This window comes from Chlorocebus sabaeus, chromosome 8 (genome assembly GCF_047675955.1).
Source record: "Chlorocebus sabaeus isolate Y175 chromosome 8, mChlSab1.0.hap1, whole genome shotgun sequence".
Taxonomy (NCBI): domain Eukaryota; kingdom Metazoa; phylum Chordata; class Mammalia; order Primates; family Cercopithecidae; genus Chlorocebus; species Chlorocebus sabaeus.
The window spans coordinates 104,382,744-104,410,252 of record NC_132911.1 but is presented as its reverse complement, the minus strand read 5'-3'; the positions used below and the strand labels follow the sequence as shown (position 1 = coordinate 104,410,252).

Here is a 27,509-nt window from a genome sequence, read left to right as displayed (position 1 = left end):
TGTCATTTCCATAGAATGGTATTTTCCTGATGTCATCCCTCAAATCTGGAGACTCTGGATTTTCCAGAGTTCCTCACATGAGTAAGTACAAACTGAAAAGTTATTTTTGTTTGGATGAGTGATTAGGAGCGAGGGCTTTGGAGACTTTCCAGGCAGCCTGGATTTGAACCTTGACTCTTCTCTTACAAACTGTGTGACTTCGGGTGAGTTATTGATTTCCCTCCACCTCAGTTTCATCTCCTATAAAGCAGGGATAACAATCACACCAAAGACCAGGGCAGTGGCTCACGTCTGTAATCCCAGCACTTTGGGAGGCTGAGGTGGGAGGAGCACTTGAGACCAAGGGATTAGAGACTGGCCTGAGTGACATGGGCAAAACCCCATCTCTACCAAAAAAATAAAAAAATTAGCCGGGTGTGATGGTGCACCCCTGTAGTCCCAGCTACTTGGGAGGCTGAGGTGGGAGGATCACCTGAGCCTAGGGAGGTCAAGGCTGCAGTGAGCCATGATCATGCCACTCCACTCCAGCCTGGGCAACAGAGCAAGACCCTGATTCAAAAACAAAAACAAAAACAAAACCAACCAAGTTCAGATGGTTGTTGCAAGCATTAAATGAGTTTGTGCATGTTACACAGAGTTACGTCTGGCCCAGAGTGCTGTGTAGGGTTAGCCAGTCTTGTTACTACATTCAGGACACTGTTCCTCAGATTGCAGGTCTCCTTTCCTCTGAGCTGCTCTTTCTCTGTTCCATTCTCCTCCCAGATGCACACATGGCCAGGGGCTCAGCCCTCTGTTCTCTGGCATGAGGCTGACTGTGGCCACAGCATCAGTGTAGGTTTTTCTCATGGCTGCATAACAAAGTGCCTCAAACGGATGGCTTACAACCACAGAAATGAGTTCTCTCGTAGTTCTGGAGGTTGGAAGTCTGAAATCAAAGTGTCGGCAGAGCCATGCTCCCTCTGAAGGCTCTAGGCTGACTCCTTCCTTGTTCTCCTGAGCTTCTGGTGGCCTGAGGCGCTCCTTGGCTTCTGGAAGCAGAACTCCAGCTTTGCCTCCATGTTCACGTGGCCTTCACCTCTGTGTCTCTGTATTTCCTCTTCTGTGCCTTATAAGGACATGCTAATTGGATATAGAGCTGCCCTAATCCAGTAGGATCTCATCTTGAGCCTTACCTTGATGACGTCTGCCAAGACCCTATTTCTAAATCAGGACACTATTCAACCAACTACAGCGAGTCTCTGAGTTTAGATGTTCTGGGCCAGAAAATCCTCCAGGAACCATGGACATTTTAGAACCACTAGTGTGATTTTGTAGTTCTCCTATGTATCATATAATTTTGTATATTTCCTCAAATTCCAAAAGACCCTAGAACACTCAACACAGACCAATACAGGTAAAGACAGAGAAAGACACACATCCCAAGCCATCCAGCTTTACCTTTCTGACTCACTGGTCTGAACCCCAAGAGAGTGAGGAGGAGGTGGGCAGATGAAGAAAGATACACAGGATGTGAAGCCTTAACTCTGCATACCCCACCTTCCAGCTCCTCTCCCTTTCTGTGTTTGCTCAATATAGGTGTCCACCAACCAGGAATCTCTTCCATGTTTGCTCAAGACCGTTTTTTTCATATGGCAACAGTTTTGACTGTTGGGATGATGTGCCTAACACCTGGGCTATAAGAAAAGATTCAGCAAAGGAACCCATAATGCACATTGGCTGAGGTGTAGAGCACCAGCCATTAGGATCCACCTTGCTGGTTCCCTCGTGGACCCTACTGCCCTCCCCATCCCAGAGGCCCAAGGGTGTGAAGGACTCAGGAGAGGTGGAAAGTTGCACAACAAGACAGAGCCATACCTCATTATCCATACCTCCAAAACAGTGTGGGTACCAGATATCAAAGAGCCAAAAAGATTACACACCAAGTAGATGAGAGGCAACATGCAAATAATGCCTAAAGTTTTAAAAGTAGGAAATAGTGTACTTGTTCTGTAACACTATGGACCACACTATAGAAATTGCCTCTTTTTAAACAAGCTTAGGCTCCATGAGGTTAGGGGACTGAGGCTGCCATGTCTAACAGCCTCACTGCAGCACCTGGCCCATAAGAAGCACTCAATGAATACTCCCTGAATGAAGAAATATTAAGCTTTTATTGAGTGCTGAACCTGCGCCAGGCACAGAGTAAATTAAAATACCCCTTGGAAACAATATAGAATTGATTCAGAAATTGAGCACCATAAACGTTTATTTCAAACTCCATTAGGAATTAAAAACTTGTGGGCCGAGCGCGGTGGCTCACGCCTGTAATCCCAACCCTTTGGGAGGCCAAGGCGGACGGATCAAGAGGTCAGGAGATCGAGACCATCCTGGCTAGCACAGAGAAACCCCATCTCTACTAAAAACACAAAAAATTAGCCGGGCGTGGTGGCGGATGCCTGTAGTTCCAGCTACTTGGGAGGCTGAGGCAGGAGAATGGCGTGAACCTGGGAGGCAGAGCTTGCAGTGAGCCAAGATCACGCCACTGCACGCCAGCGTGAGTGACTGAGCAAGACACCATCTCAAAAAAAAAAAAAAAAACAAAAACATTAAAAACTTCTGAAGGGTGCACTTGTCAAGTCATGGTACAGATTTCCCCAGACACCCCTGAAAAGCAGCTTCACAGAGCACAGGCTCTAGAGGCAGACCATTTACTTCACATCCCCACTCTACCACTCACAAATTCTGCAACTCAGATGAAGTTTCTTCATTGCTCTATGCTTCAGTTTCCCCATCTGTGAAATGAGAATAACATCAGTACTTACTTCAGGCAATTGTGAGAATTAAATGACTTCATTCATGTAAAGTGTTCAGAGCAGCGCCTCCAATCGTGTAAGCTACCATTATTATACTTATCTCTTGGTTATGTTTGAAGATTGTCTTGCAGTGTGGAGTACACAGAAGGAGCTCAATAATGTTCACTGACTGAATGACTGAATGGCTACAGCAGAGGTCAGGTGTGTAAGAGGACAGTGACTTACACAGAGGCCTGTCCTGTTCCAGTTCAACTCCCAGGGGGCACTTAGTGAAGGGAAGGGAACGGCCCTGTGTGGATATCGCCATGAGGTGAAGCCAGAGTCCAGGCCATTCACTGGAGCAAGAAAGTTCCAGGAAGGCTAGGGCCACTTCTCGGTCTAACTAAAATGCTCTGCTTTGCCCTGAAGATCAGACCAGATTCCGGAGCTGCCCTGATCAGCCTTTGCCCCAAGAGGCACTCAGGAATGCCCCTGGCCTTGGTATAGGGAGGCCTTTCAGATCAGAGATGGCCTATGGGCAGGAGAAATACCCTGAGGCCCATCTATCATGGAGTGAAAATTCCCTTGAAGTGAGTAGAGTTATTAACATGATTTCATAAGAAGGAACTGCAGCTTAAACAGGGCACTAATTTCACACCTGTAATCTCAGCACTTTGGGAGGCTGAGGTGGGTGGATCACCTGAGGTCAGGAGTTCGAGTCCAGCCTAATCAACATGGAGAAACCCTGTCTCTATTAAAAAATACAAAATTAGCCAGGTGTGGTGGCATATGCCTGTAATCCCAGCTACTCACGAGGCTGAGGCAGGATAATCACTTGAACCCGGGAGGGAGAGGTTGTGGCGAGCTGAGATTGCACCATTGCACTCCAGCCTGGGCAACAAGAGCAAAACTCTGTCTCAAAAAAAAAAAAAAAAAAAAAAAAAAAAGACCACTAATTTGCCCAAGACCTCTCAACTAGAAGCCACTAAGCCGGGACACGAATTCCTCTTACCATTCTCTTAACTCCTACATGATATTGCTTCCCTCACTTAATGGCCCTATGTCTCGATTCCCTTTTCTATAAGACCAGAATTGTCAATCGCTCCTAGCCCAAGGTGATTGTGAAAATTAAATGACATAGCATATGTCAGGTCCTGGCACACAGCAAGCACACAGGAGGCACTGGTGTTTGTCAGGCATCGCTTCCCCTTCCCAGACATGCAGCTCTTACCCAGAGATGACTGGCATTTGAAAGAACTTCCAATGATCCTGATGAAGGCCTGCAGTAAATGACTCAGACCCATGAAAAAGATGCCCTGTGAGCTTGGACAAGTTCTTCCTCCCCCTGGGCGTGTTTCGTCCATGGTAGGTTGTCCTCTGTTTACCTGGAAGAGTTATGGGTGGATTAAGGGAGAGAGGGAAGAATGGAGTTAGCCCAGGGCTTGCTACAGAACAGGTTGGCGAGAGCTGCAACATCTCTGTGCTCATTGATCACGGCGAGGTGGGAGGAATTCTAGTCTCATTCAACTAAAATAAGAGAATTAGGAAGATTATTTTCCACAACAACTAAAAATGAGAGACTGTTGAAAGAACTTGCACTGGGTAGTCCAGAGAACCAAGTGTTTACGTGAATGCCCCTGTCTAAAAATGAGGGCTGCTCAAGGATCAAGAGAGACCCAAGCCATTTCCATTTTGGGGGGCTTCTGCTATTTTAAGGGGAAAAAGCAAGATTGAAAGAATAACACTAAAGCAGGGTTGCATATATTGCTGAATGTCTTGTGTTACATTTAACAAATGTCAATACAAAAAACTGACCAAACATAACCCTGCTAATCATAAGGCAGTTACCAGATCTATGTAATTCCAGAAATCTTAATTAGTGCACTGCAGGCAGTGTTGGCAGGTAATGGAACTCAAACTGTTTTCAAGCCCTTCGCGGGCCTGCTTGGAGAAAATGCCAACAGTGGCCGATGTCCGGGGTGGGGGTGGCCGTGGATGCGCCCCAGCCCCAGTCGCCACCTATTCCGGGACCGAGCGGCGGGGCTGGATGGGGCGGGCACTGGGAGGCGGCGTGTCCCTGCCCCGGCCCCACCTGTGGATGCCCCGGGCCGGGGAGAGCGGGCGACGGGGTTCGCCCTGAGTCGCCTGGCAGACCCAGCTGCGTCCGCTGCTGCTGAGCTCAGAGCTGCGCACCGCGCCGCCGCCGCAGGTCGGGTTTCCAGCGCTGCTCCCAGGCCACCGCCCAGCCATGAAGATGCATTTCTGTATTCCGGTGTCCCAGCAGCGGTCCGACGCGCTAGGGGGCCGCTACGTGGTGCGCCCAGGGCCGGGGTCAGGCTGGGCAGGGAGGGGGCCGGTGACCATGCTCACCTATCCCTCGGCTTACCCGGGACGGGGTGTCTGTGTTTGCAGCTGTACTCCGTGTACCTGGACGGGTTCCTCTTCTGCAGGGTGCGCTACAGCCAGCTGCACGATTGGAACGAACAGGTGAGCAGGTTGGAGGCGGGTACGAGCCCATCCACTGAGACAGGTGGAGAAAGTTGTCCCCAAAGCGCTCTGTTCCTCTGACTCTGGCAAGACACTGGGCCTTTCAGGGCCTCGGGCTTCCTATCGGGCTTCCTATTGTGAAACAGGGTCGTGGTAAAGATGAACTGAATTGCTTGGCATACAGTTGGATGAATGCACGCTGCGGCTCCTGGTGGCCTACAGCTGTGAGATGAGGGAACGGGGCGTAGGTGATTCTCCCAAGCCCCTCGCAGCCCCGCTAGCCCGGCCTGGCAGGGCGCTGGGGCTATGCTGAGCCCCATTTCAGTGCCCGCTGTTCCCCAGGACAATGTTTCCCTCCAAAATGAGCAAACTGGGTCCAGATCAAGGCCTAGAGTCTTTGGAGTCTTGTACATGGGTATTTAATCTCCTTTGTCTCAAGAGTTTCTTAAGTTTGCCCCCTTTAAAAAGGTGTGTCACTAGTTTTGTTTTCGAATGGCCATGAGGCTTCAAGTACTGGCAGGCTGGGAACCAGGGAACATGACTTACCAAGCTAGCTAGGATTGTTTCTCACCCTGCTGTCTCGACAGTATTTTCTCTGGGAGGCAGACTGATTTATTAGTCTGCTCTAATGGGTTTCGTTGTTCTTATAAGGAGGTGTTATAAGTCTTCAAAATGGATTAGAGAAGTAAATGAAAGTTTAGACATAAGCTTTACCCTCCTCCTCCACTCTCCCATGAATAGTGCTTTTTTTGTTTGTTTTAGATTTTAGATTATAAAGAGCACATACCTAACATTAAAAACAAAAGTATAGCCCAGGCACCTTGACTCATACTTATAATACTAATACTTCGGGAGACTGAGGCAGGAGGATTACTTGAGTCCCAGAGTTTGAGACCAGCCTGGGCAACATAGCCGAGACCTTGTCTTTATCAAAAAAAAAAAAAAAAAAAAAAAAAGAAAGAAATAGAGAAAACAGAAAAAACTTGCCCAGAGGCAACAACTATTAATTTTTTTTGAGAGAGAGAGAGTTTTTTCAGACAGTCTCTGGGTTTCTAGTGAGTTAGATATGCCATGTTTCATTTAACCATCTTCTGTTGACCGACAGCTTAGTTTGTTCTTTCTGCTATTGAAATTGTCACTGTAGCAAGCCTTCTTGCTCATACATCATAGTGCATTGGAAAGTCCATTTTCAAGGTGAGATTAAGTATCTTTGAAGTCAACCAAGAGCAGTTGTAATGTGGTTACTAGTTAATTTGAGTGGTCATCTTTGTGTTACTAGTGCTGTGACCCAGTAGGTCCTTTGGAACGATTGTTAAATGATTGAATGAAGAATGGCATAGATTCAGACCTCCAGAAGATAAGAAGCTACTTGTAACTGAAACACATGGGGAATTGTGAGGACTGCAGAGGCAGGGATCTCAGAGGAAGAGAAATAATGGGTGTCTTAGGCATTGGCAGGGGGAGGCAGAGTATCCTCTCCTACCCTCCTCCGTCTTCCTGCAGCTTGAGGTGGGGAAGGGAAGCGAGCAGAGCAGGAGGCAGCAAGACAGCCTGTGACTGATCAACTGCATCCTGGCTGATCGCCTCACCTCTCCTCTGGCCTTCAATTTTCTCATCAGAAATAATAAGCAAATAGGTCCTTATGGGTGTCCGCCTCACAGTGTGCTTGTGAAGATTAGGGGCCAGCTGTTCGTAGAGCCTGGTACATAATGTATGCTCAGCAAACATTTGTGGACTCAGAGGCTTCAAGCATTCCTGAATCCGGCCCTCCTTACCCAACAGACTTGGGAAAATGCTTATTTTCAGGAGAACTCAGATGAACCAAATCCTGGCAGGTCCAGAAGCAGAGGCATAGAGTGAGTAACTTTTATTCTTGATCTTCTATTTGGTAAGATATGAAGTAGAAATTGTCTGTTATTTACTATGGGGGCCTTTAAATAAATATTGAATTACCATGGCTTAGTACCCTCAATAGGGTATACAATAGATTTTAATAAAATAGATTTTAATAAATATTTCCTATTTGTCCTAGATTTCTCAAAATCCTAAAATGGAAATTTCTTTGTCTAGTTTCAAACTTCCATATATCTTATATCAATATTTATCATTTTCCCCCTTTCTATACAAACTACTACATTTTTAAAGAAACTATTTAGATCTTAGATGGCTGGTGGTATTTATAATCAATATGAAACAATAACAAGTAATTACTGTGTGCTGAGTTTGGTACCAAACACTTTACCTGTAATAGCTTAATTTTTACAATAGCCTTATGAGCTAGCATTAGAATTAGTCCAATTTAACAGATGAAGAAACAGAGGCACAATTTTCCCAAAGTCATATTGTTACTGTTGGAGGCAGGATTTGATTCCCAGAACCTGCTCTGACCTATTACATTAATGTGGTTTCTTTCTAAAGTTGATAAAATAAATCGTATTAGTAAAACAATGAGTCAAATGACTAAGTCCTAAACTAACATACTTTTACTATATTTTGGAATCATGTAACGTAATAAAATTCCCCAACTTCATGAATTCAGTGTAATGAATTTCGGTAAATGTATACAATTACCACCACCATGATCAAGGTTAAAAATTTTTTTTTGCCTCACTCTAAAAGTCCCTTGTCCTTGAAGGAAACCAAAATACTTTATCCCAAAATGTACTACTATGACATATTTCAAGATGGCTGTGTAGAGAGCTGGAAATATCAGAATAGCTGAAAAGCTACCTTTTGTGGAGGAGATTTGCACCTGTAGAGAGAATTTGTATTGATGCAGCCAGGCTTTCTCTGAAGTCCTCTCTTGTTCAGATTTAGGACATAATCACAGACAGTCTGACACTTTTAAACGTCTGAAAGAAATGTTTACCAACTATTCTCTCTGAGAGCTGCTACCTGTGGGTTTCCTCTGTATACTAAGACCACCTTTGCTAGCCAGTTCTCTCCTCTTCTTCCCGTGACCTGTCTTGCCACCATAACCTGATTTGCCACCATAGCCTGTTTTTGGCCATGCTCTAAGCCCTGCTTTTTTTCTGTAATCTCAAGATGGTATAAAACCATCAACCATCTGGTCATTTCTTTGAGTTCTTATATTTTGTAAGACTCCTGCGCATGTTAGTAAATTTGTATGCCTTTTCTCCTATGAATCTGCCTTTTGTCAGTTGATTTTGCAGTGAAGTTTCAGAGGATGAAGGGGAAGTTTGCCCTTGGCCCCAACATTCTTTTTGCTCTCAATCCCCTTCACTCAGCCCTGACCGCAGGCCTCCAACATCCACTCTCTGTCACGAGAGCTCCAGACACAGGATTTTGTTCCAGCAAGTCCCCAGTGAGGTCAGCAGTTCAATCACCATCATCACTCTCATTTTATAGGTAAAGAGTCTGAGGCTGGGTATGGTGTTTCACACCTGCAATCCCAGCACTTTGGGAGGTTAAGGTGGGTGGACTGCCTGAGCTCGGGAGTTCAAGACCAGCCTGGGAAACATGGCAAAACCCTGTCTCTACCAAAAATACAAAAAATTAGCTAGGCATGGTGGTGCTCCTGTAATCCCAGCTGTTCAGGAGCCTAGAGTGGGAGGATTGCTTAAGCCTGGGAGGTGGAGGTTGCAGTGAGCCCAGATTGTGCCACTGCACTCCAACCTGGGTGACAGAGTGAGACCCTGTTTCAAACAAACAAACAAACAAACAAACAAACAAACAAACAAAACAGGAAGAGTCTCAGTAGGGTCGCTAGGTTTAGCAAATTCTAATACAAAGTCCCCCAGTTAAATTTAAATTACAAGTCAACAACAAACATTTTTTTTTAGAATGTCCCATGCACCACTTGATACATATTTAATTGAGCATCCTGTATTTTATCTGACTACCCGAAGTCTGAGACTGAAAGGTTGGGTGACCTCTCCCAGATACTTCTCAGCTAGTTTTTATTTCTCCTATTCAGTGCAGGATGTGAAACAGCTCAGAATTCTTAATCTGATTTAACACAGAGCACTGTCAAAAACAAAATAGTAGAAAGGTCCCATCTGTGCGTGTGTTTGGGGAATATGAGTTTATTTCCAGTTTATTTTCTGGGAAGTTCTGCATCCTGATAGGATAGTTTTCATCTATAGAATTAACTGATTATTTGCTTAAGAAATATTTACCAGGTTTCTATTATATGCCATGCATTCTGTTAAATTACGACTATTACTGTAGCATGTGTGATCTTTGGCTTTAAGAATTGGGCTTATATTTTGCATGTTGGATAACGAGATTGAGGGGCAGTACCTGGCACAGGTGAGGTGGCCTCTACTCCATCTCAGCCAGGGTATGTGGAGAGCTAATGCATAAAAACTGGACCTGCGTTGGCCAGGAGCAGTGGCTCACACCTGGAATCCCAGCATTTTGGGAAGCCAAGGTGAGTGGATCACTTCAGCTCAAGAGTTTGAGACCAGCCTGGGCAACACGGTAAAAGCCTGTCTCTACTAAAATACGAAAAATTAAGCCAGGTGTGGTGGCAGGTGCCTATAATCCCAGCTACTTGGGAGCTACTTGGGAGGATGAGAATTGCTTGAACCCAGAAGGCACAGATTGCAGTGAGCTGAGATCTCACCACCACTGCATTCGAGGCTGGGCAACAGAGGGAGACTCCGTCTCAAAACAAAAACAAAAAGGAAAAACTGGATCTCGGGAAGAGGTGGGTGTGTTTCCATGGGCTCTGCTGTGACCTGCACCCCCTGTCATCCTCACCTGCAGCCTTGTCCGCAGTGAGGCTCCCTCAGGCTCTGGCAGCTTGACCCTGTGTGCTCAGTGCTGCCGGTCTTCGTGCTGTGTGAACTGGCTGGCCCCACCTTTTCCTGTGCCTTTAGATAAACAAAACCAGTTTGATTTATGCTCCTGCTCTTGCCGGCACCACCCTGCCCAAATAGATTTAAAGAAATCTGTGAGGGAAGCATTAAATCAGCTCATTTCGACCAAGTTACAGATGAGGCCATCTTGTGAGAATGATATGGGGCTCTGTGAACAGTGATATGGGGCTCCGTTTCTTTGTACTCTGCCAGCATCAGACATGGCAATGGGGACAAGTTGGGAAAGCTTGCAAAGGACCCGTCAGCAGGAGGGGAGGGCTGTGCAGCCTGTATGCGCTGGTTCAGTTGTCCTCCCTGCCAAGTGCTGACCCAACCTGGGTGCTTCCCCTCTGACCTAACCTGATCTCCTCTTTCCCTACCCATACCTCCTGTTCCTATCAGGCTGGCTCACTCTTTGTCTCTGACCGGCTCACTTCCTCTACAGGGGATGACTCCTGGTTTCAGTCTATCTGTCAAGGGAGCAATCGTTTCTCAAAACCCACCTCAGTCCCATCTCCTCTAGGAAGTCCCCCTTGACTGCATGAGATGCCTTTCTCGGATTGCTGTGCCACCTCATGTTTCAACCTTGTCATGTTCCTTCCTCTTTTTGTGTGTATATTTTGTCTTCCCCGATTATTTACAAGCAAAATGCAAATATTTGAGTGAAGGGACAGAATGAAGGCTTGTGGGTATGGAACACCCAGCGTGGAATTCTGCCTTAGTTGTTGCTCAGCAGAGATTTGGTGGAAAAGGTGATGGTGGTGGTGATGACAGCAGTGAGAAGACTGACTCCATCTTCTGCCAGTCATTAGCTTGGATGTCCTAGTTTTAAGTCACTTCATCTCCCTGAGTCTGGGGTTGCTCCTGCTCAAGGTGGAATTTGACAATGTTCATGGTGCTGAGGATCTATCTACCTCGTAGTACTGTTTTGAGGAACAAATGGGATAATATGCAAGCTCTAGGCCATGCTCTTAGGTGCTGGATGCCACCACCACCCAGACTCTGAGCTGTGGCCCTTTATCTAGTGAATTTGGGTTTTTAACTACAAGGGGACTTGGAGAGGTGGGATGAATGAGTTGACTTAGAAACAGACACCGTTTGTGTCTGTAATTCTACTTGTCCCTGGCCATCACCATTTTGGCATAGGTATGGCGGGGGCAGGTGTGTGGATGCAGTAAGGTGGGGGAAGTAGGTGACATTTTCAACTGACCTGTAAAGGCCTCTTCATGTTAAAAGGCAGACCTGTACGAAGAGGAAGTTGGTACAGGAGATTGTTTTGGAATTTTTTTTGTGTGTTTTGTTTTTTTTTGTTTTGTTTTGAGACAGAGTCTCGCTCTTTCACCTAGGCTGCAGTGAAGTGGTGCGATCTCCGCTCACTGCAACCTCCACCCTTGCCAGGTTCAAGTGATTCTCCTGCCTCAGCCTCCTGGGTACCTGGTACAGGTGCCCGCCACCACACCTAGCTAATTTTTGTATTTTTAGTAGAGATGGGGTTTTACCATGTTGGCCAGGCTGGTCTTGAACTCCTGACCTCAGGTGATCTGCCCGCCTCAGCCTCCCAAAGTGCTAGGATTACAGGCATGAGCCAACGCCCGGCCTGTTCTGGGGTTTATGAAAATATTTGTCAGATAACAGTCTTAAAAAAACCCCACAATACCCCAAACAAACAAAAACACCACATAATAAAAGAGCAGAAGAGGTATGTTTTCCTTTTGATCTCTTTAAATAGGTTTTTGAAAGACAGATAGGGCTGAACTGTAGTACCAGATAATTCTCAGTACGCTGGTGGTTTTGATAGCTCAACTGTGCACCAAGACCCATAGAATAGGTCCTCTTTTGGTGGCGTTGAATTTGGATTTGATTGTTAACTTTTTGGCACATTTAACTACTCAGTTTCTTTTATGTTCATTGTCCCCCTTAGATCAGTATCAGAGAAGGGAGGCGAAAGATTCCTTGACAAGTCAGCTCAGGTTGTAAAAACCTGCTGGGAGGGTTTCTGCTCTGTGATAGGTATTAGAACCTTAATCCTTGTTGATTTTTCCCCAGAACTTGGCCTCAGAGCTTCCCCAAGATACTGCCTTGTAGATGGATAACTCAGGCAGCCCTGTTCATTCAAGGCTGCTGTCATTAGAACTGATTCGGGAGCATCTGCGACATTAACAAACACATGCCAATGAAGACAATTGCCTTTTCAAGATCACTTCATCAGTTAGCCAAGAAATAATTGTACACAAAGAAGTCAAATTTTTGCTTCTATTTAATGGAATTAGCAGAGATGGGTGCATCAATTCCAGGTTGTTTCAGCAGCACTGCCTGGGATAACGCTCCAACTGGGATGCCTTTTGACAGTTTCTGGAAGGGCAGAAAAATTTCCTTGAGTTTAAAAGAAACAGGATTGTCACTATAATATTTTATACTAGGTTTAATCATACTCTAGCCTGGGCCACAGGAGTCTCAAAAAAAAAATTATTCTAGGTTTAGATGAGAGATTGCAAACTTAAATGGCTGCAGGCAAGTTTTATATATATAATTTTTTTTTTTTTGTTTTGTTTTCTTGAGACAAAGTGTCACTCCTGTGGCCCAGGCCGGAGTGCAGTGGTGTGATCTCAGCTCACTGTAGCCTTAGCATTGACATCTCCAGCTAAGGTTATTGTCCCATCTCAACCTCCTGAGTAGCTGGGACTACAGGCACATGCCACCACACCGGGCTTAATTTTTTGTATTTTTAGTAGAGACAACATCTTGCCATGTTACCTAGGCTGGTCTTAAACTCATGGGCTCAAGCAATCTGCCTGCCTAGGCCTCCCAAAGTGTTGGGATTACAGGCATGAGCCACCACAGCCAACTGGCAAGTACTTTAAATGAGAGATGAGGATCAAGTGAACAACAGTGGAGAGTGGTGGGAACGGCTTAGGTCCCCTCACCAGACAGTTGCCTGAGTATGAACCCATTGATTGCAGATCTCAGTTTTCAAGAGAAGCCAGAACATCAGTTTTTTTTTTTTTAAATAAACTTTATTTTTTGAAACAGTTTTAGTTAACAGAGAAGATAGGACAGAGGGTTTCCATATAATCCACAGTTTCCTCTATTATTAAGGTTTTATATTAATATGGTACATTCATTACAATTAACAAATCAGTATTGATACATTCTTATTAACTACAATCTATAACTTTTCAGACGTCCTTAGTGTTTACTCAATGTCCTATTTCTCTTCCAGGACCCCGGCCAGGGTACCATGTTACATTGAGTTGTTAGGTCTCCTTAAGTTCCTCTTGACTGTGACAGTTTCTTAGATTTTCCTTATGTTTAATGACCTTGATAATTTTAAGGAGTACTTGTCAGAGATTTTGTAGAATATCTTTCTTGGAATTTGTCTTACATTTTTCACATGATTAGATGGGGGTTACAGGTTAGGGGGATGAAGACCCCAGAGATAAAGTACCACTCTAATCACATCGTATCAAGGGTACCTGCTATCATCTGACTTACACTCTTGATGTTGATCTTCTTCACCTGGGTGAGGTAGTATTTGTCAGGTTTCTCCACTGTAAAGTTCCTCTTTGTCTTCTCTTTCCATAGCATCCTCTTTGGAAGGAAGTCACTATGTGCAGCCCACACTGAGAGTGGGGATTTATGCTCCCCCTCCTTGAGGAGTATCTATAGAAATTATCTGATATGGCCCGGTGTGGTGCCTCAGGCCTGTAATCCCAACACTTTAGGAGGCTGAGGTGGGCAGATCACTTGAGGTCAGGAGTTCAAGATCAGCCTGACCAACATGGAGAAATCCCATCTCTACTAAAAATACAAAATTAGCCAGGCGTGGTGGTGCATGCCTGTAATACCAGCTACTTGGGAGGCTAAGGCAGGAGAATCGCTTGAACCCAGGAGGCAGAGGTTGCAGTGAGCCGAGATCGCGCCATTGCACTGTGGCCTGGGCAACAAGAGCAAGACTCCATCTCCAAAAAAAAGAAAGAAAAAGAAATTATCTGATGTTCTTCTACACAAGAGATTTGTCTAGTTGCTCCTATTTAATAACAAGTCTATAAGGACTCATGGATATTCACTTTATACTTTGGGTTATATTTCACTACTACTTGGTTGGTCAAATGATTCCATCTTGGCCCATGGAAGCCCTTTCATTTTGCTCCTTTGTCTCTGAGGTACTCCCATTCGTGACTTGTTTTTTTCATTTGTTTTGAATATTTCCTTACTTTCTGGAGCTACAAGATACTCCAGGCCCATCTTGTATATTTCCTGCCTCAGTCCTAGAAATCAGCCATTTCTCCATAGATCCTTGGTTGCATTTATTGTAGAATGGTATTGGAAATTAAGATCTGGGCACTAGATATATTCATTGCTACTGGAGTGTTGTTGCATCTATGTCCTCTCAGCTGACAGAGCAAGGAAATATATGTGTGTATACTAACCCATGTATACGGACATATGAACAAATATTTCTATATGTAATCATCTGTATCTATATTAAACTAAACATGTGGTCATACTAATTTATTCAACTCTAGTGCATTACCACATGGACCATTCTAGCCTCTTTCCCTTATGTGTAAACTCCCACTACAACAGTTGGAAACCTGACTCCCACCATCTGCCATTCATTTACTTGTTTGATTCTGTATACACATGTAGGAGTATACCGCTCTTAACCTATACTCCTGTGGGAAACAGCTTTATCAGCCAGAGTCCAATGCCTGTGTACAGTTAGCTTCTTTGCCTTCAGTTTACAGACTCCACTCATTTAAAGCGACATAGGTCAGCGCTTTGTTTCTCACCACGTTCAGTGAACCGGTTTCATACATTTGTAACGTAGTTTTATCACATTCTACATTCCATCCTCAGATTCCCTTAACCTCCTAAATTATTTCTAAAAATATTTGCAAACATGAAGCTTCTGTTGTAAACTTCAGAAAACATGAAGTTCTGTTGTACTTTTGACTAATGCATAGTGTCATGCATCCACAATTCTAGTTTCATATAGACGAATTTTATTGCCCTAAAAAACCCCATGTGTTTCAGCTATTCAGTACCTCCCTGCCCCAAAACTTGGTGGCTGTTGATCTTTTTATAAAGTCTCTGTACTTTTGCCTTTTCCAGAATGTCATATAAATGAAATCATATAGTATATAGCTTTTCCAGACTGACTTCTGTCACTTAGCAATGTTTATTTACATTTCATTCATGTCTTTTGTGTTTTGATAGCTTATTTCATTTTATTTCTGAATAACATTTCATTGTGTGGATATATCACAATTTGCTTATCCATTCACAGATTGGAGGACATCTTTGTTGTTTAAGTTTTGGGGATTATGAATAAAGTTGCCATAAACATTTGGGGGTTATGAATAAAGTTGCCGTAAACATTTTGTATGGACAGTTTTCAAATCAGTTGGGTATTTATTGCTGGATTATAGAGTAAGACTATGTTTAGCTTTGTAAGAAATTGCCAAACTGTCTTTCAAAGTGGTTGTAATATTCTGTATTCTCTTCGAGATACAAGTTTTTAAAATTTTAAATCACACAAATAACTGCTGTTACCAAATTCCAGTTATCTAAAAATCAAACAACCAACCACCAAAAAAATGAACCAGGGGGCCAGGTGTGGTGGTTCACACCTGTAATACCAGCACTTTGGGAGGCCAAGGCAGACAGATCATGAGGTCAGGAGATTGAGACCATCCTGGCTAACATGGTGAAACCCCGTCTCTACTAAAAATACAAAAAAAATTAGCCAGGCGTGGTGGTGGGTGCCTGTAGTCCCAGTTACTTGGGAGGCTGAGGCAGGAGAATGGCGTGAACCCAGGAGAAAGAGCTTGTAGTGAGCTGAGACTGCGCCACTGCACTCCAGCCTGAGCGACAGAGCGAGACTTGGTCTCAAAAAAAAAAAAAGAAAAAAAAGCATGTTTTGCCCACAGGCAGGCAGTTAATAACCGCTCCAGATGTTAGACCAATGTTTTTCAATACAACTTTTGTGCTGATGGAAATGCTGTATATCTGCTTTGCCCAACTGAATAGCAAATTACAATATTTCAAGTGGCTATTAAGCATTTGAGATGTAGCTAGCAAGACTGAAGCTTGAATTTAAAAATTTTGTATTATTTTAATTAGGTTCAAATTTACTCACAGGTGGCTAATGCCTATCATATTAGATGGCACAGTCCTGAGTCATTGTAAAAATTTTGGGTTTACTTGATTGAGTTGAGAAGTTGAGGAGGATTTTGAGCAAGACAGTGGAATGATCTGACTTACTTTTCTTATTTTAAGAGATGATAGAGTCTTGCTCTGTTGCCCAGGCTGGAGGGCAGTGGCTATCATAGTGCATCACAGCCTTGACCTCCTGGGATCAAGCAACCCTCCTGCCTCAGCCTCCCAAGTAGCTGGGACTACAGGTGCGCATTACTGCACCTGGCTGACTTACATTTTAAAAGTATCACTTTAGGCTGGGTGCAGTGGCTCGCACCTGTAATCCCAGCACTTTGGGAGGCCGAGGCAGCCAGATCACCTGAGGTCAGGAGTTCGAGACCAGTCTGGCCAACGTGGCAAAACCCCTCTCTACTAAAAATACAGAATTAGCTGGGCGTGATGGTGCACGCCTGTAGTCCCAACTACTTGGGAGACTGAGGCAGGAGAATCGCTTGAACCCAGGAGGTGGAGGTTGCAGTGAGCCAAGATCATGCCACTGCACTCCAGCCTGGGCAACAGAGCAAGACTCTGTCTCAATAAAATAAAATAAAATAAAATAAAAATAAAGTATCACTTTAGATGCTATGTTAGGAATAGGCTGAAGGAGTCATGGGTAGAAGCAGAGAGACTTGTTGGAAGTCTACTGCAATAATCTAGAAAAGAGATGACAGTGGCTTGGACCAGGGTGATGGTAGGGGGCATGGAGGGAAGTCATCAGATTCTTGACTTTTTTGAAGTTAGGGCCTATCTATGCAAGGTAAATATTTGCCAAATACTCACTGTATTTGTGACAAAGGCCATGGAATTAAAAATCCTTACTGTTTGCAGCCTCATTTTTCTTATTCCATCTTTCATTTTCTTTAAGCCACTGAGTATGGTAATAGTAAGATTTCCGCCCTCCTGCTCTAGAGGTACCATGTTAAAACCTGATTGGGTTTCTGAGTGGTTTCCTTTGTCTTATTTTCAGGAGAATGATTCTGTGCCTTACCTTCAAGCTGCCACTACAAGTGTAGGGCGGGAATAAAGATGCACACTTTTTGTTCTTAATTTTAAATAATTTTTTATGCATCCACTTTTTAGGTTCCATAAAAATAATTACTACCATGGTCACGGGTCATATATGAGTAAGTGGGAGAGAAGGGCCTGGCTGATTTCTACTTGGAATCATATGTCAGCATTATTGGAATTCTGTAACCAGCACTGGTCCAATAGAAACATAATGTGTGTCTCTCGGCTGGGTGCGGCGGGCTCACGCCTGTAATCTCAGCACTTTGGGAGGCAGAGGCGGGCGGATCACCTAAGGTCGAGAGTTCAAGACCAGCCTGGCCAACATGGAGAAACACTGTATCTACTAAAAATACAAAATTAGCCTGGCCTGGTGGCACATGCCTGTAATCCCAGCTACTCAGGAAGCTGAGGCAGGAGAATTGCTCAAATCCGGGAGGTGGAGGTTGCAGTAAGCCGAGATCGAGCCATTGCGCTCCAACCTGGGCAACAAGAGTAAAACTCCATCTCAAAAAAAAAAAAAAAGAAAGAAAGAAAGAAAGAAAGAAAGAAAGAAAGAAAGAAAGAAAAGAAAGAAAGAAAGAAAGAAAGAAAGAAAGAAAGAGAAAGAAGGAAAGAAAGAGAAAGAAGGAAAGAAAGAAAGAAAGAGAAAGAAGGAAGAAGAGTCACCTATGTAATTTAAAATTTTCTAATAGGCACGTTAAAAAGAGTAAAAGGAAACAGATGGAATTAATTTTAATAATATATTTTATTTAATTCAGTGTATCCAAAATATTATCATTTCAACATGTAATCAATATAAAAATTATCAGTGAGATATTTTACACTCTCTCTTCTTTGAAATTTGGAATGCATGTTATACCTACAACACATCTCAATCCAAACTAGCCACGTTCAGGTGCTCATTCACCACAGGTGGCTGGTGGCTACTGCATTAGGTAACACAGCTGTAAGCATCTGTCAAGTTCGGATTTGGTGGAGGTAGGGTTGAGGAATTTAATTCCCATTGTCATTGACATCACAGACACTATTGTGGAATGAATCAAGATAATATAGTATGATGTGAGCAGTGGCTAGTCTTGTAAAACAAATGAAAGATAAACATACATCTCAGCTCTACGAAACTTAGACTGGAGCTGCCAGTCTGTGATATGTCTAGTAACATCTCCAGAATATATACTGAAATAAATTCCTCCTTAAGAAAATCAAATTGTCCTCTTTTCCCCCTTTGAGCCACCAGGAAGGCTTAACTTGAAATAAAATGCTGGGATGGGACTTGCCCTAGAGGAGGCTTTAGTAATCTCATCAACCCTGAACTGGTAGGTCACCTGCCTAACTGTGTTTCCTGGATCTTTCAGCTAAGGCGGGTCTTTGGAAATTGCCTGCCACCCTTCCCGCCAAAGTACTATTTGGCAATGACCACAGCTATGGCTGATGAGAGGAGGAACCAACTGGAACAATACTTGCAAAATGGTATGTATTTGCAGGGTTTTTTAAAAAACAGATTTATTGCAATGTAAGTTAAATGCCACAAAATTCACCTGCTAAAGTGTACAAGTCAATTCTTTTACAATATATTTATGTAATTAGTTGTGTGACCATTATCATAATCTAATTTTAGAATATTGTCATCACCTCCGAAAGAAACCTCATACCCATTGGCAATCATGTCCTCTTTCCCTCCCCCACCAGGCCCTGGCAACTACTACTGTAATTTTTATCTCTAAAGATTTGCCTATTCTGGACATTTCATATATAAGGGATCATATAATATGTGTTCTTTGTATTTGGCTTTAAAAATACTTTTTTTTTTTTTTTTTTTAAAGAGATGACGTCTGGCTGGGCATGGTTTCTCACACCTGTAATCTCAGCACTTTGGGAGGCTGAGGCAGGAGGATCACTTGAGGCCAGGAGTTTAAGACCAGCCTGAGCAACATAGAGAGAACCTGTCTCTAAACAAAATTTTAAAAATTAGTCAGGTATGGTGGTGCGTGCCTATAATCCCAGCTACTCAGGAAGCTGAGGTGGGAGGATTGCTTGAGCACAGGAGGCTGAGGCTGCAGTGAGCCATGATTGCTCCACTGCACTCCAGCCTGGGTGACACAGCAAGACAGTGAGTCTAAAAAAGATTAAAAACAAACAAACGAAAAATAAATGAGGTCTCACTATGTTGCTCAGGCTGATCTCAAATTCCTGGGCTCAAGTGATCCTCCCGCCTCAGCTTCCTAAAGTGTTAGGATTACAGGTGTGAGCCACCACACCCAACTTAAATATCTCAGCAGTTATATACTTGCTGATTTTATTTTATTTTTGGAGACAGGATCTTTCCCTGTTGTCCAGGCTGGAGTGCAGTGGCACAATCATGGCTCACTATAGCCTCGATGTCCTGGGGTCAAGCAATCCTCCCACCACAGCTTCCCAAGAATCTGGGACTATATATGCAACACACCATGCCTGGCCAATTAAAAAAAATTTTTTTTTTATAGAGATGGAGTCTCACTATATTGCCCAGGCTGGTCTCAAACTCCTGGCCTTAAGCAATCCTCCCATGTCAGCCTCCCAAAGTGCTGGAATTACAGATATGAGCCACTGCACCCAGCCAGTATTTATTTATTTATTTATTTATTTATTTATTTATTTATTTATGACAGAGTCTTGCTCTATCGCCCAGGCTGGAGTGCAGTGGTGTGATCTTGGCTCACTGCAACCTCTGCCTACCAGGTTCAAGTGATTCTCCTGCCTCAGCCTCTCAAGTAGCTGGGATTACAGGTGCTTGCCACCATGCTCAGCTAATTTTTGTATTTTTTTTAGTGGAGATGGGGTTTCACCATGTTGGCCAGGCTGGTCTCCAGCTCCTGACCTCAAATGATCCGCCCACTTCAGCTTCCCAAAGTACTGGGATTACAGGGGTGAGCCACCATGCCTGGCCTACTTTATGTATTGATATAATAATGTTCAATGTATTGAAATCAGGAAACAACATTGATACAATGATGTTCAATGTATCAAAACCAGGAAACAACATTGATACAATAATTTATCTAGAGACCTTATTCAAACTTCAACAATTAGGCTAGGCATGGTAGCTCATGCCTGTAATTCCAGCACTTTGGGAGGTTAAGGCAGGAGGATCCCTTAAGCCCAGGAGTTCAAGGCCAGCCTGGGCAATATAACAAGACCCTGTCTGTACCAAAAAATAAAAAATAAACAAAAATTAGCTGGGTGTAGTGGCACGTGCCTGCACCTACTTGGAAGGCTGAGGTGGGAGGATTGCTTGAGCCCAGGAGTTTCAGGCTGCAGTAAACTCTGATCTTGCCACTGCAGTCCCTCCTGGGCAACAGAGAAAGACCCTGTCTCAAAAAATAAAATAAAGTCAGCAAACATAAAACTGCTGAGACATTTAGGCTGGGAGTGGTGGCTCACACCTGTAATCCCAACACTCTGGGAAGCTGAGGCAGGAGGATCACTTGAGCCCAGGAATTTGAGACCAACGTGGGCAACATAGATCTCGTCTCTTTTTTTTATTTTAGAGTCACTGTCTTTCTGTGTCACCCTGGAGACAGGCTGGAGTGCGGTGGTGCAGTCACAGCTCACTGCAGTCTTGACCTCCTGAGCTATGATTTGAGCAACTGCACTCCAGCTTGGGTGACAGATGGAGACCCTGTCTCTAAAAACAAATAAATAAAACATCACCAACTATTATACTAATGTCCTTCGTAGCTCAAGAAAAAAGATTTTCTCCTGTATGTTGACTTTTTTCTCTTAAAATATATATCTTAGAGGTCCGTCTACATCAGCAGTCATAGATTTATCTCATTATTTTTCATGGCTGCATCTTTTTCTTAAACATAGTACGTAAAAATTCTAGAAGCCATCTATTTCCTATTAACTTTTTTTTTTTTGGTCATGGGACCATACTTCTTTTTAGACCTACCGAATGAGCTCTTTCAAAGTTCAAGTTCAAAATGTAATATCTTTTGAATTTTCATTCTCCCTTGGTTTGTTTTCTCATGTCTTAGCAAAATGCTCCTTTAATACCTGGCCTTTTTACAAGTGATCACACTGCTTAAGGTTTTGCTTTTCCAGGACTGGTCTTTATTCTTATCAGAATGACTTGTGTACCCTCTTTGACAAGGTCAGGTAAGAAGACAGTACGGCTTCGCCTCATGACTCAGAGCACAGGTTCTAGAATCAGACCCAGTGTCAAATCCCACTTTAGTTCCTTACCAGCTGTGTGACCTTGGGCAAGATACCTACCTTCTCTGAGCCTCTGTTTTTTTGATCCGTGAAATAGAAATAATTTACCTCAGAGTTTGTCATGAAGATTAGATAAGTTAAAATATACAAAGTTTTAGCCTAGTACTGGTACTTAATAGTCATGCAGTAAATACCAGTTGGGTGAATACCTTTTTCAGCAGCTTTCCTCATTCCCAATAATTTATGCTGATGAATATAGCTATTTATAGTTTGACTATATGCCCCATTGCGGAAAATAATGCAAGGGCTTCCCCCTCCTCCACCCCGGGCATTACCCCTCAGAAAAGACAGAATGATTTTTATAAATAGTTTCTCGTGTTGCAGGGACTTTCTCTCTTTGTTTATTTTGCAAAACATGATGTCTTTTGGGAAAGGCACAGCCTGCAATGAAGTCAGTGATAAAAAATGCTGGTAGAGAATGTTTGATGAAATTAGTAAAACAGGCCGGGCATGGTGGCACATGCCTGCAATCCCAGCAACTTGAGAGAATGAGGCAGGAAATTGCTTGAACCCGGGAGGCGGAGGTTGCAGTGAGCTGAGATCACGCCATTGCACTCCAGCCTGGGTGACAGAGCAAGACTCCATCTCAAAAAAAAAAAAAAAAAAAAAAAAAAAAAAAAAAAAAAAAAAAAGGAAAACAGTAATGAAAACAGAAGGAAGAAAGAAATTTGGCAGCATCTAGTAAGTATGTAACACAGGATATAGGAGGGGATCTGTGGCAAGGGGGGTGAACCAGGAGGAACCAGGCTGGGCCATACTTTGTGGGTTTGCAGTTCTCATGGGGGTGTGTCTGCCCCATCTGCTCTGCCCATATCTCCTGGCTATTTGTGTCAGGAGCTTTAAAACTAAGGGTGAAAATGTTTTTGTTAAGTATAGAAGAATGAAATATTTTAAATCTCTCTGGCTGCCTTGTCATTGGTTTTTTTTTTTTGGTAACATCTTGAGAACTCCTATCACTCAAAGGGGTGCTCTTGGCCGGGCACTGTGGCTCACACCTGTAATCCCAGCATTTTGGGAGGCCGAGTCAGGCAGATCACCTGAGTTTGGGCATTTGAGACTAGCCTGGCCAACATGATGAAACCCCATCTCTACGAAAAACACAAAAATTAGCCAGGCGTGGTGGCGGGTGCCTGTAACCCCAGCTACTTTGGAGGTTGAGGCAAGAGAATCACCTTAACCCAGGAGGCGGACATTGCAGTGAGCCAAGATCATGTCACTACACTCCAGCCTGGGGGACTGGGTGAGACTCCAAAGAGGTGCTCTCAATCGATGTTTCTTGGTTGAATTAAATTTTCAAATTACCCTGTGTCTTGTTAGTCTGGGAGTCTAGATGTAGGTTTTAAGATCTTTCTGATTCTTCATATAAACTTCATTATCATCCTGGTAGGACAACAAAATGGATGTTGAGTAGTATGGGTGTGTATAAATAAAGTGAGATGCCTGGGAACACTGTCACCCTGGATGGGTGTCATGAGTTCCTGTTGTTAAGGCTGCCTGTAGGAGGCAACCTTTGGGGATTTTCCTGTATATGAAAGGTTTCAACATTCATCACTTCAGGGAGGAGACAGAGCACTGGCAAGGCATGAGCGATCTCTGGAGGACACAAAAATTAATAGGCAAGGCCCAGCCCAGCCCATGCTAACCTGGCTCACCGTCCATGTTTTTCAGTTACCATGGACCCAAACGTGTTGAGAAGTGATGTCTTCGTTGAGTTTTTAAAACTGGCACAGCTGGTAAGCTTGCTCTTCTTTAATGGGGCCATCATTCCTCTGCAGGACACTCTTCATGAACCATGTGTGCAGGTACACACACATGTGTGCACTGGCCACAGCCCCACAGAGCCTGGACTTGGGCAAAATATATTCATTTCAAGTCAATTGGGGGATGGTTCCTATTTTGTCCTTTTGGAGGTTTAGACTTTAGATGGAAAGTGAAGTGTGTCACTTGACCTTTGGCTCATTTTATTAAGTAGATCCCTTTTTCTGTAGCCTAAGAATCATACATCTCAAAACAGGGTATGAAGAAGAGGACCTTCGAGTATGGTACGAGAACTACACCCTTTATCATTAAGGGTTCCCATAACATGTCTCTGACCCTGCTTCTGTAGCTGAGATTTCCAAGTGGGCCACCGTGAAGACATCAGGAAAGCAGGCCGTGCCGCTATTCCTTGTGTATTCTCTACTTCTACCTTTATTGTAAATGAATCATGGAGAAAATTCAACATGAACAGAATGACATACAGCAACTCCCTTTCCTTTGTTGATCTAAAGAATCATGGGTCACTTGCTCCCTAGGCTGAAACTGTTAAGTACATTTGTTCAGAACAACACTCATTCTAATGGCACATAAAGAAACATTGTTATGCCTGTATGTATGAGCTTGGCTGGAAAAGCACTGAAAGAATTGATGTTCTGCAGTAATACGATACTAGTTAACTGGATCCTTAGCCAGGGGAGGAAGGATCGGATTTGCAAAAACTGAAACACATTTCATTCGTTTATTTACTCATTTATAAAATAAAATCCTATTGGGTTCTCAGAACAGTCTCATGTAGACAGGGGTTCAAATATGTTGGGATATTTACTGGCCCACTCAACCTGAGAAATGGCCCTAGAGCCTTCTGTTCTGTAGTGGTTCATATTTTCACATTTGTATGATGGTTTGTATATACACATACTTTCTTATTCTTTGAAAAGTTTGTTGTGGAAATGGTGATGATAGTAAAATTCAAATAGCACAAGTGTATATAATGAAAAGTAACTTTTCTTCCCTTATGATTCCCCTCCTTAGTGACAACTGTTGTTTATAGTCTAATAGTTTACAGTGCTCTTTTGCTATACATACTTGCACATATATAAGCATGCATATATATACATACATGCACGTATATATACATACATGCACACACACAACCATGTGTCACTTAACAATATGGATTCGTTCTGACACATGCATCATTAGGCGATTTTGTCGTTGTGTGAACACCATGGAGTGTACTTACACAGACCTAGACAGTAGAGCCTACTGCCCCTAGGCTACAAACCTGTATACTACGTTACAGTACTTCATACTGTAGACAACTGTAACACCATGGTATTTTTGTATCTAGACATAGAAAAGGCATGGTAAAAATATGGTACTATCATCTTATGGGACCACTGTCATATGTGCAGTTTGCTGTTCACCAAAATGTCATTAAGGGGTACATGACTATACGCGTGCACACACACACACACACATTTTATTTTATAAACAAGTGCACACTCAACACACTTTTTGAACTTGCTTTTTAATGGCTGGGTGCTGTGGCTCACGTCTGTAATCCCAGCACTTTGGGAGGCTGAGGTGGGCAGATCAGCTGAGGTCAGGAGTTCGAGACCAGTCTGGCCAATGTGGTGAACCCCTGTCTCTACAAAAATAAAAATTCAGCCGGTTGTGGTGGCTCACGCCTACAATCCCAGCTACTTGGGAGGCTGAGACAGAATTGCTTGAACCCGGGAGGTGGAGGTTACAGTGAGCTGAGATCGTGCCACTGCAATCCAGCCTGGGTGACAGAGCAAGACTCTGTCCCGAAAAAAAATTTTTTTTAAATTGACCTTGCTGTTTAAAACCTATGTTTTGCAGATCATTCTATATCTGCACATATGATGGTAACTTGACTTTAGTTCAGTCACCTTTTGGGGGTGTATTATGGGTTTTGCTTTCCGTCATTCATGGGATCATTCAGTGTTTCTGAGCTTTGTCTTATATATCCTTGTTTGTTTGTTTTTCAGACGGAGTTTCGCTCTTGTTGCCCAGGCTAGGGTGCAGTGGCATGATCTCGGCTCACCGCAACCTCCACGTTCCGGGTTCAAGTGATTCTATTGCCTCAGCCTCCCAAGTAGCTGGGATTAAAGGCATGAGCCACCACGCCCAGCTAATTTTTGTATTTTTAGTAGAGACAGGATTTTTACCATGTTGGTCAGGCTGGTCTTGAACTCCTGACCTTGTGATCTTCCTGCCTCAGCCTCCCAAAGGGCTGGGATTACAGGCATGAGCCACCCTGCCCAGCCAGTTTTGTATATCTTATTTTCCTGATAATTTGAAAGGTTTTATACCGGCTTTTAGTTCTTCAATATTTTGCCTTTGTGACTTCATACAAAAGCCTTATACCTCTAGCTGTGTTTTTCAGTGCCTCTTTTTACTTTTTCTAACACAATTTTCACTTTTGTAATGGCTTTATTTTCCTCTTCCATTTCTTCCATGAACTTTGCCAGCTCACTTTTATATCTTTTTGTTATCTTATTTCTTGAGGCTTTTATCTCTTCTTTGAGGTCTTCCTTCAGAAACACCTTCTTTTTATTAACGCATCCATCATTTTCATCTGCTTAATGATGCAATTTTTTGGGTATATGTTTTTTGCCTTTCATTGGTCACATTTCTTTCCTCCTTTCTTGCAGGATTTTTGCATAGGTCTTTTGCCAGTTATCTTGAGGTCATCAATCAGCTTTGAAAGGGGCTGCTGTTGTGAGCTAGCTGTTTGCTGACACAGTATTGGGGAGGGGGCCTGAGTTGAATTCATCGAATCTGTTGTATTTCCAGTTCTTGTTTCTTGTTTCTGAGCACTTTCTTATGAACACTCTACCCTAAGGCCTGAGCAGACTGTCTAGCAGCAAAGCTTTAAACCACAGCTCCTCATACCATGATCTAGCCTTCTAATATTTTGATTGACTAAGATCAACATCCCCTGACCTGGTTTAGGGGTTAAGAGTTCAGGCTAAGTAGTGAGATGGCCTCGATTCAAATTTTGGCTACCCTACTTTTGATTTATATGACTTGGGTCAATTTACTTAGGCTTTTTGTGCCACAGTTTCCCCATCTGTAAAATGGGGAGAAGAGCTCCTGTCTCTTGGGGTTGCTTTGAGGATTAAATTAACTGATGCCCTAAAAACATATCATCTGGCATAATGTTAATAGATACGAGGTAGTCACTCCCTCCGCCTCCTGGGTTCAAGCGATTCTCCTGTCTCAGCCTCCCGAGTTGCTGGGACTACAGGTGCATGCCACCACGCCCGGCTAATTTTCGTGTTTTTAGTAGAGATGGGGTTTCTCCATGTTGGTCAGGCTGGTCTTGAACTTCTGACCTCAGGTGATCTACCCATCTCGGCCTTCTAAAGTGCTGGGATTATAGGTGTGAGCCACCACGCCTGGCCAAGACATAGGTTTTAAAAAGCAAAATCTTAATGCCAGTCCCTTTTCTTTCCCCAGCCATGCTGAGAGATTGCCTTTTGCAAAGATGGAGTGTCTGTATATCTCTTCAGCATCCCTGCCACTAGGTGGTGTCCAATGGGGCCCGGAGTATGGCTCCCAGACAGGCTGAGCACCACGTGATTAACTGCTTTCAGGCAGCTTATGCATTGCTTGAGTTCTGCAGCACTTTGAGACTTCTAATTCCCTCCTTCCTGACCAGGTTCAATTTTCACTGCACTTGGCAGCCCTTCTGAAAACCTCAGGCTATTTGTAAGTTTCTTCAAGGATGCTTTCCTTTTCATTGTTTTCTGTCTGCCTCTAAAGACAGGTCAGGACAGAGGTAACAGTCACTTCCCAGAGCCTCAACACGTTTTAAAATACGTGCTCCTTTTGAGTTGAATTGAGTTGAATTTAACAACTGGAGAAATCTTTTAATTTTTCAAGGAGATCAGTGCGCTTTGTTGCTATTCTGCTCGGAGGCAGAGGAATGTCTAACAGCCATGGTGCCCATCCAGGAAAATCCATATGCAGATTCACCAGGCTCAAAACCTCATCACTTGCAATGATGGGCCACTGTCATCTCTCTACAAGGGAAATGGGAAACATTCTTAAGAATGTTCCTCTGCCTCAGAGCAGAATAGCAACAAAGCACATATTTTAAAACGTGTTAAGGCAGCCCATGTATTGGCAGATTTTGAGGTTTCTTTAAAATGAATGTGTTTTTGTTAGTTTTCTA

At 43.5% G+C, this 27,509-nt stretch overlaps 1 protein-coding gene across 8 annotated transcripts in view; it reads left to right on the top strand.

Annotated features, from left to right (window-relative positions):
- SNX31 (sorting nexin 31) overlaps positions 1 to 27,509 on the top strand; it is an 84,681-nt gene that overhangs the window by 4,927 nt on the left and 52,245 nt on the right. For 4 of the 8 annotated variants that reach the window (XM_038000234.2, XM_038000233.2, XM_038000232.2 and 1 more), the window contains exons 1-4: positions 4,804 to 5,085; positions 5,184 to 5,258; positions 18,646 to 18,760; positions 23,213 to 23,277. In XM_038000234.2, the coding sequence (XP_037856162.2) occupies positions 5,020 to 5,085; positions 5,184 to 5,258; positions 18,646 to 18,760; positions 23,213 to 23,277 (321 nt within the window). In that variant the 5' untranslated portion in view covers positions 4,804 to 5,019. Of the gene's footprint in view, positions 1 to 4,797; positions 5,086 to 5,183; positions 5,259 to 18,645; positions 18,761 to 23,212; positions 23,278 to 27,509 lie in introns of those variants that run through there. The other 4 variants (XM_073018257.1, XM_008001225.3, XM_073018256.1 and 1 more) reach the window with 3 other exon arrangements.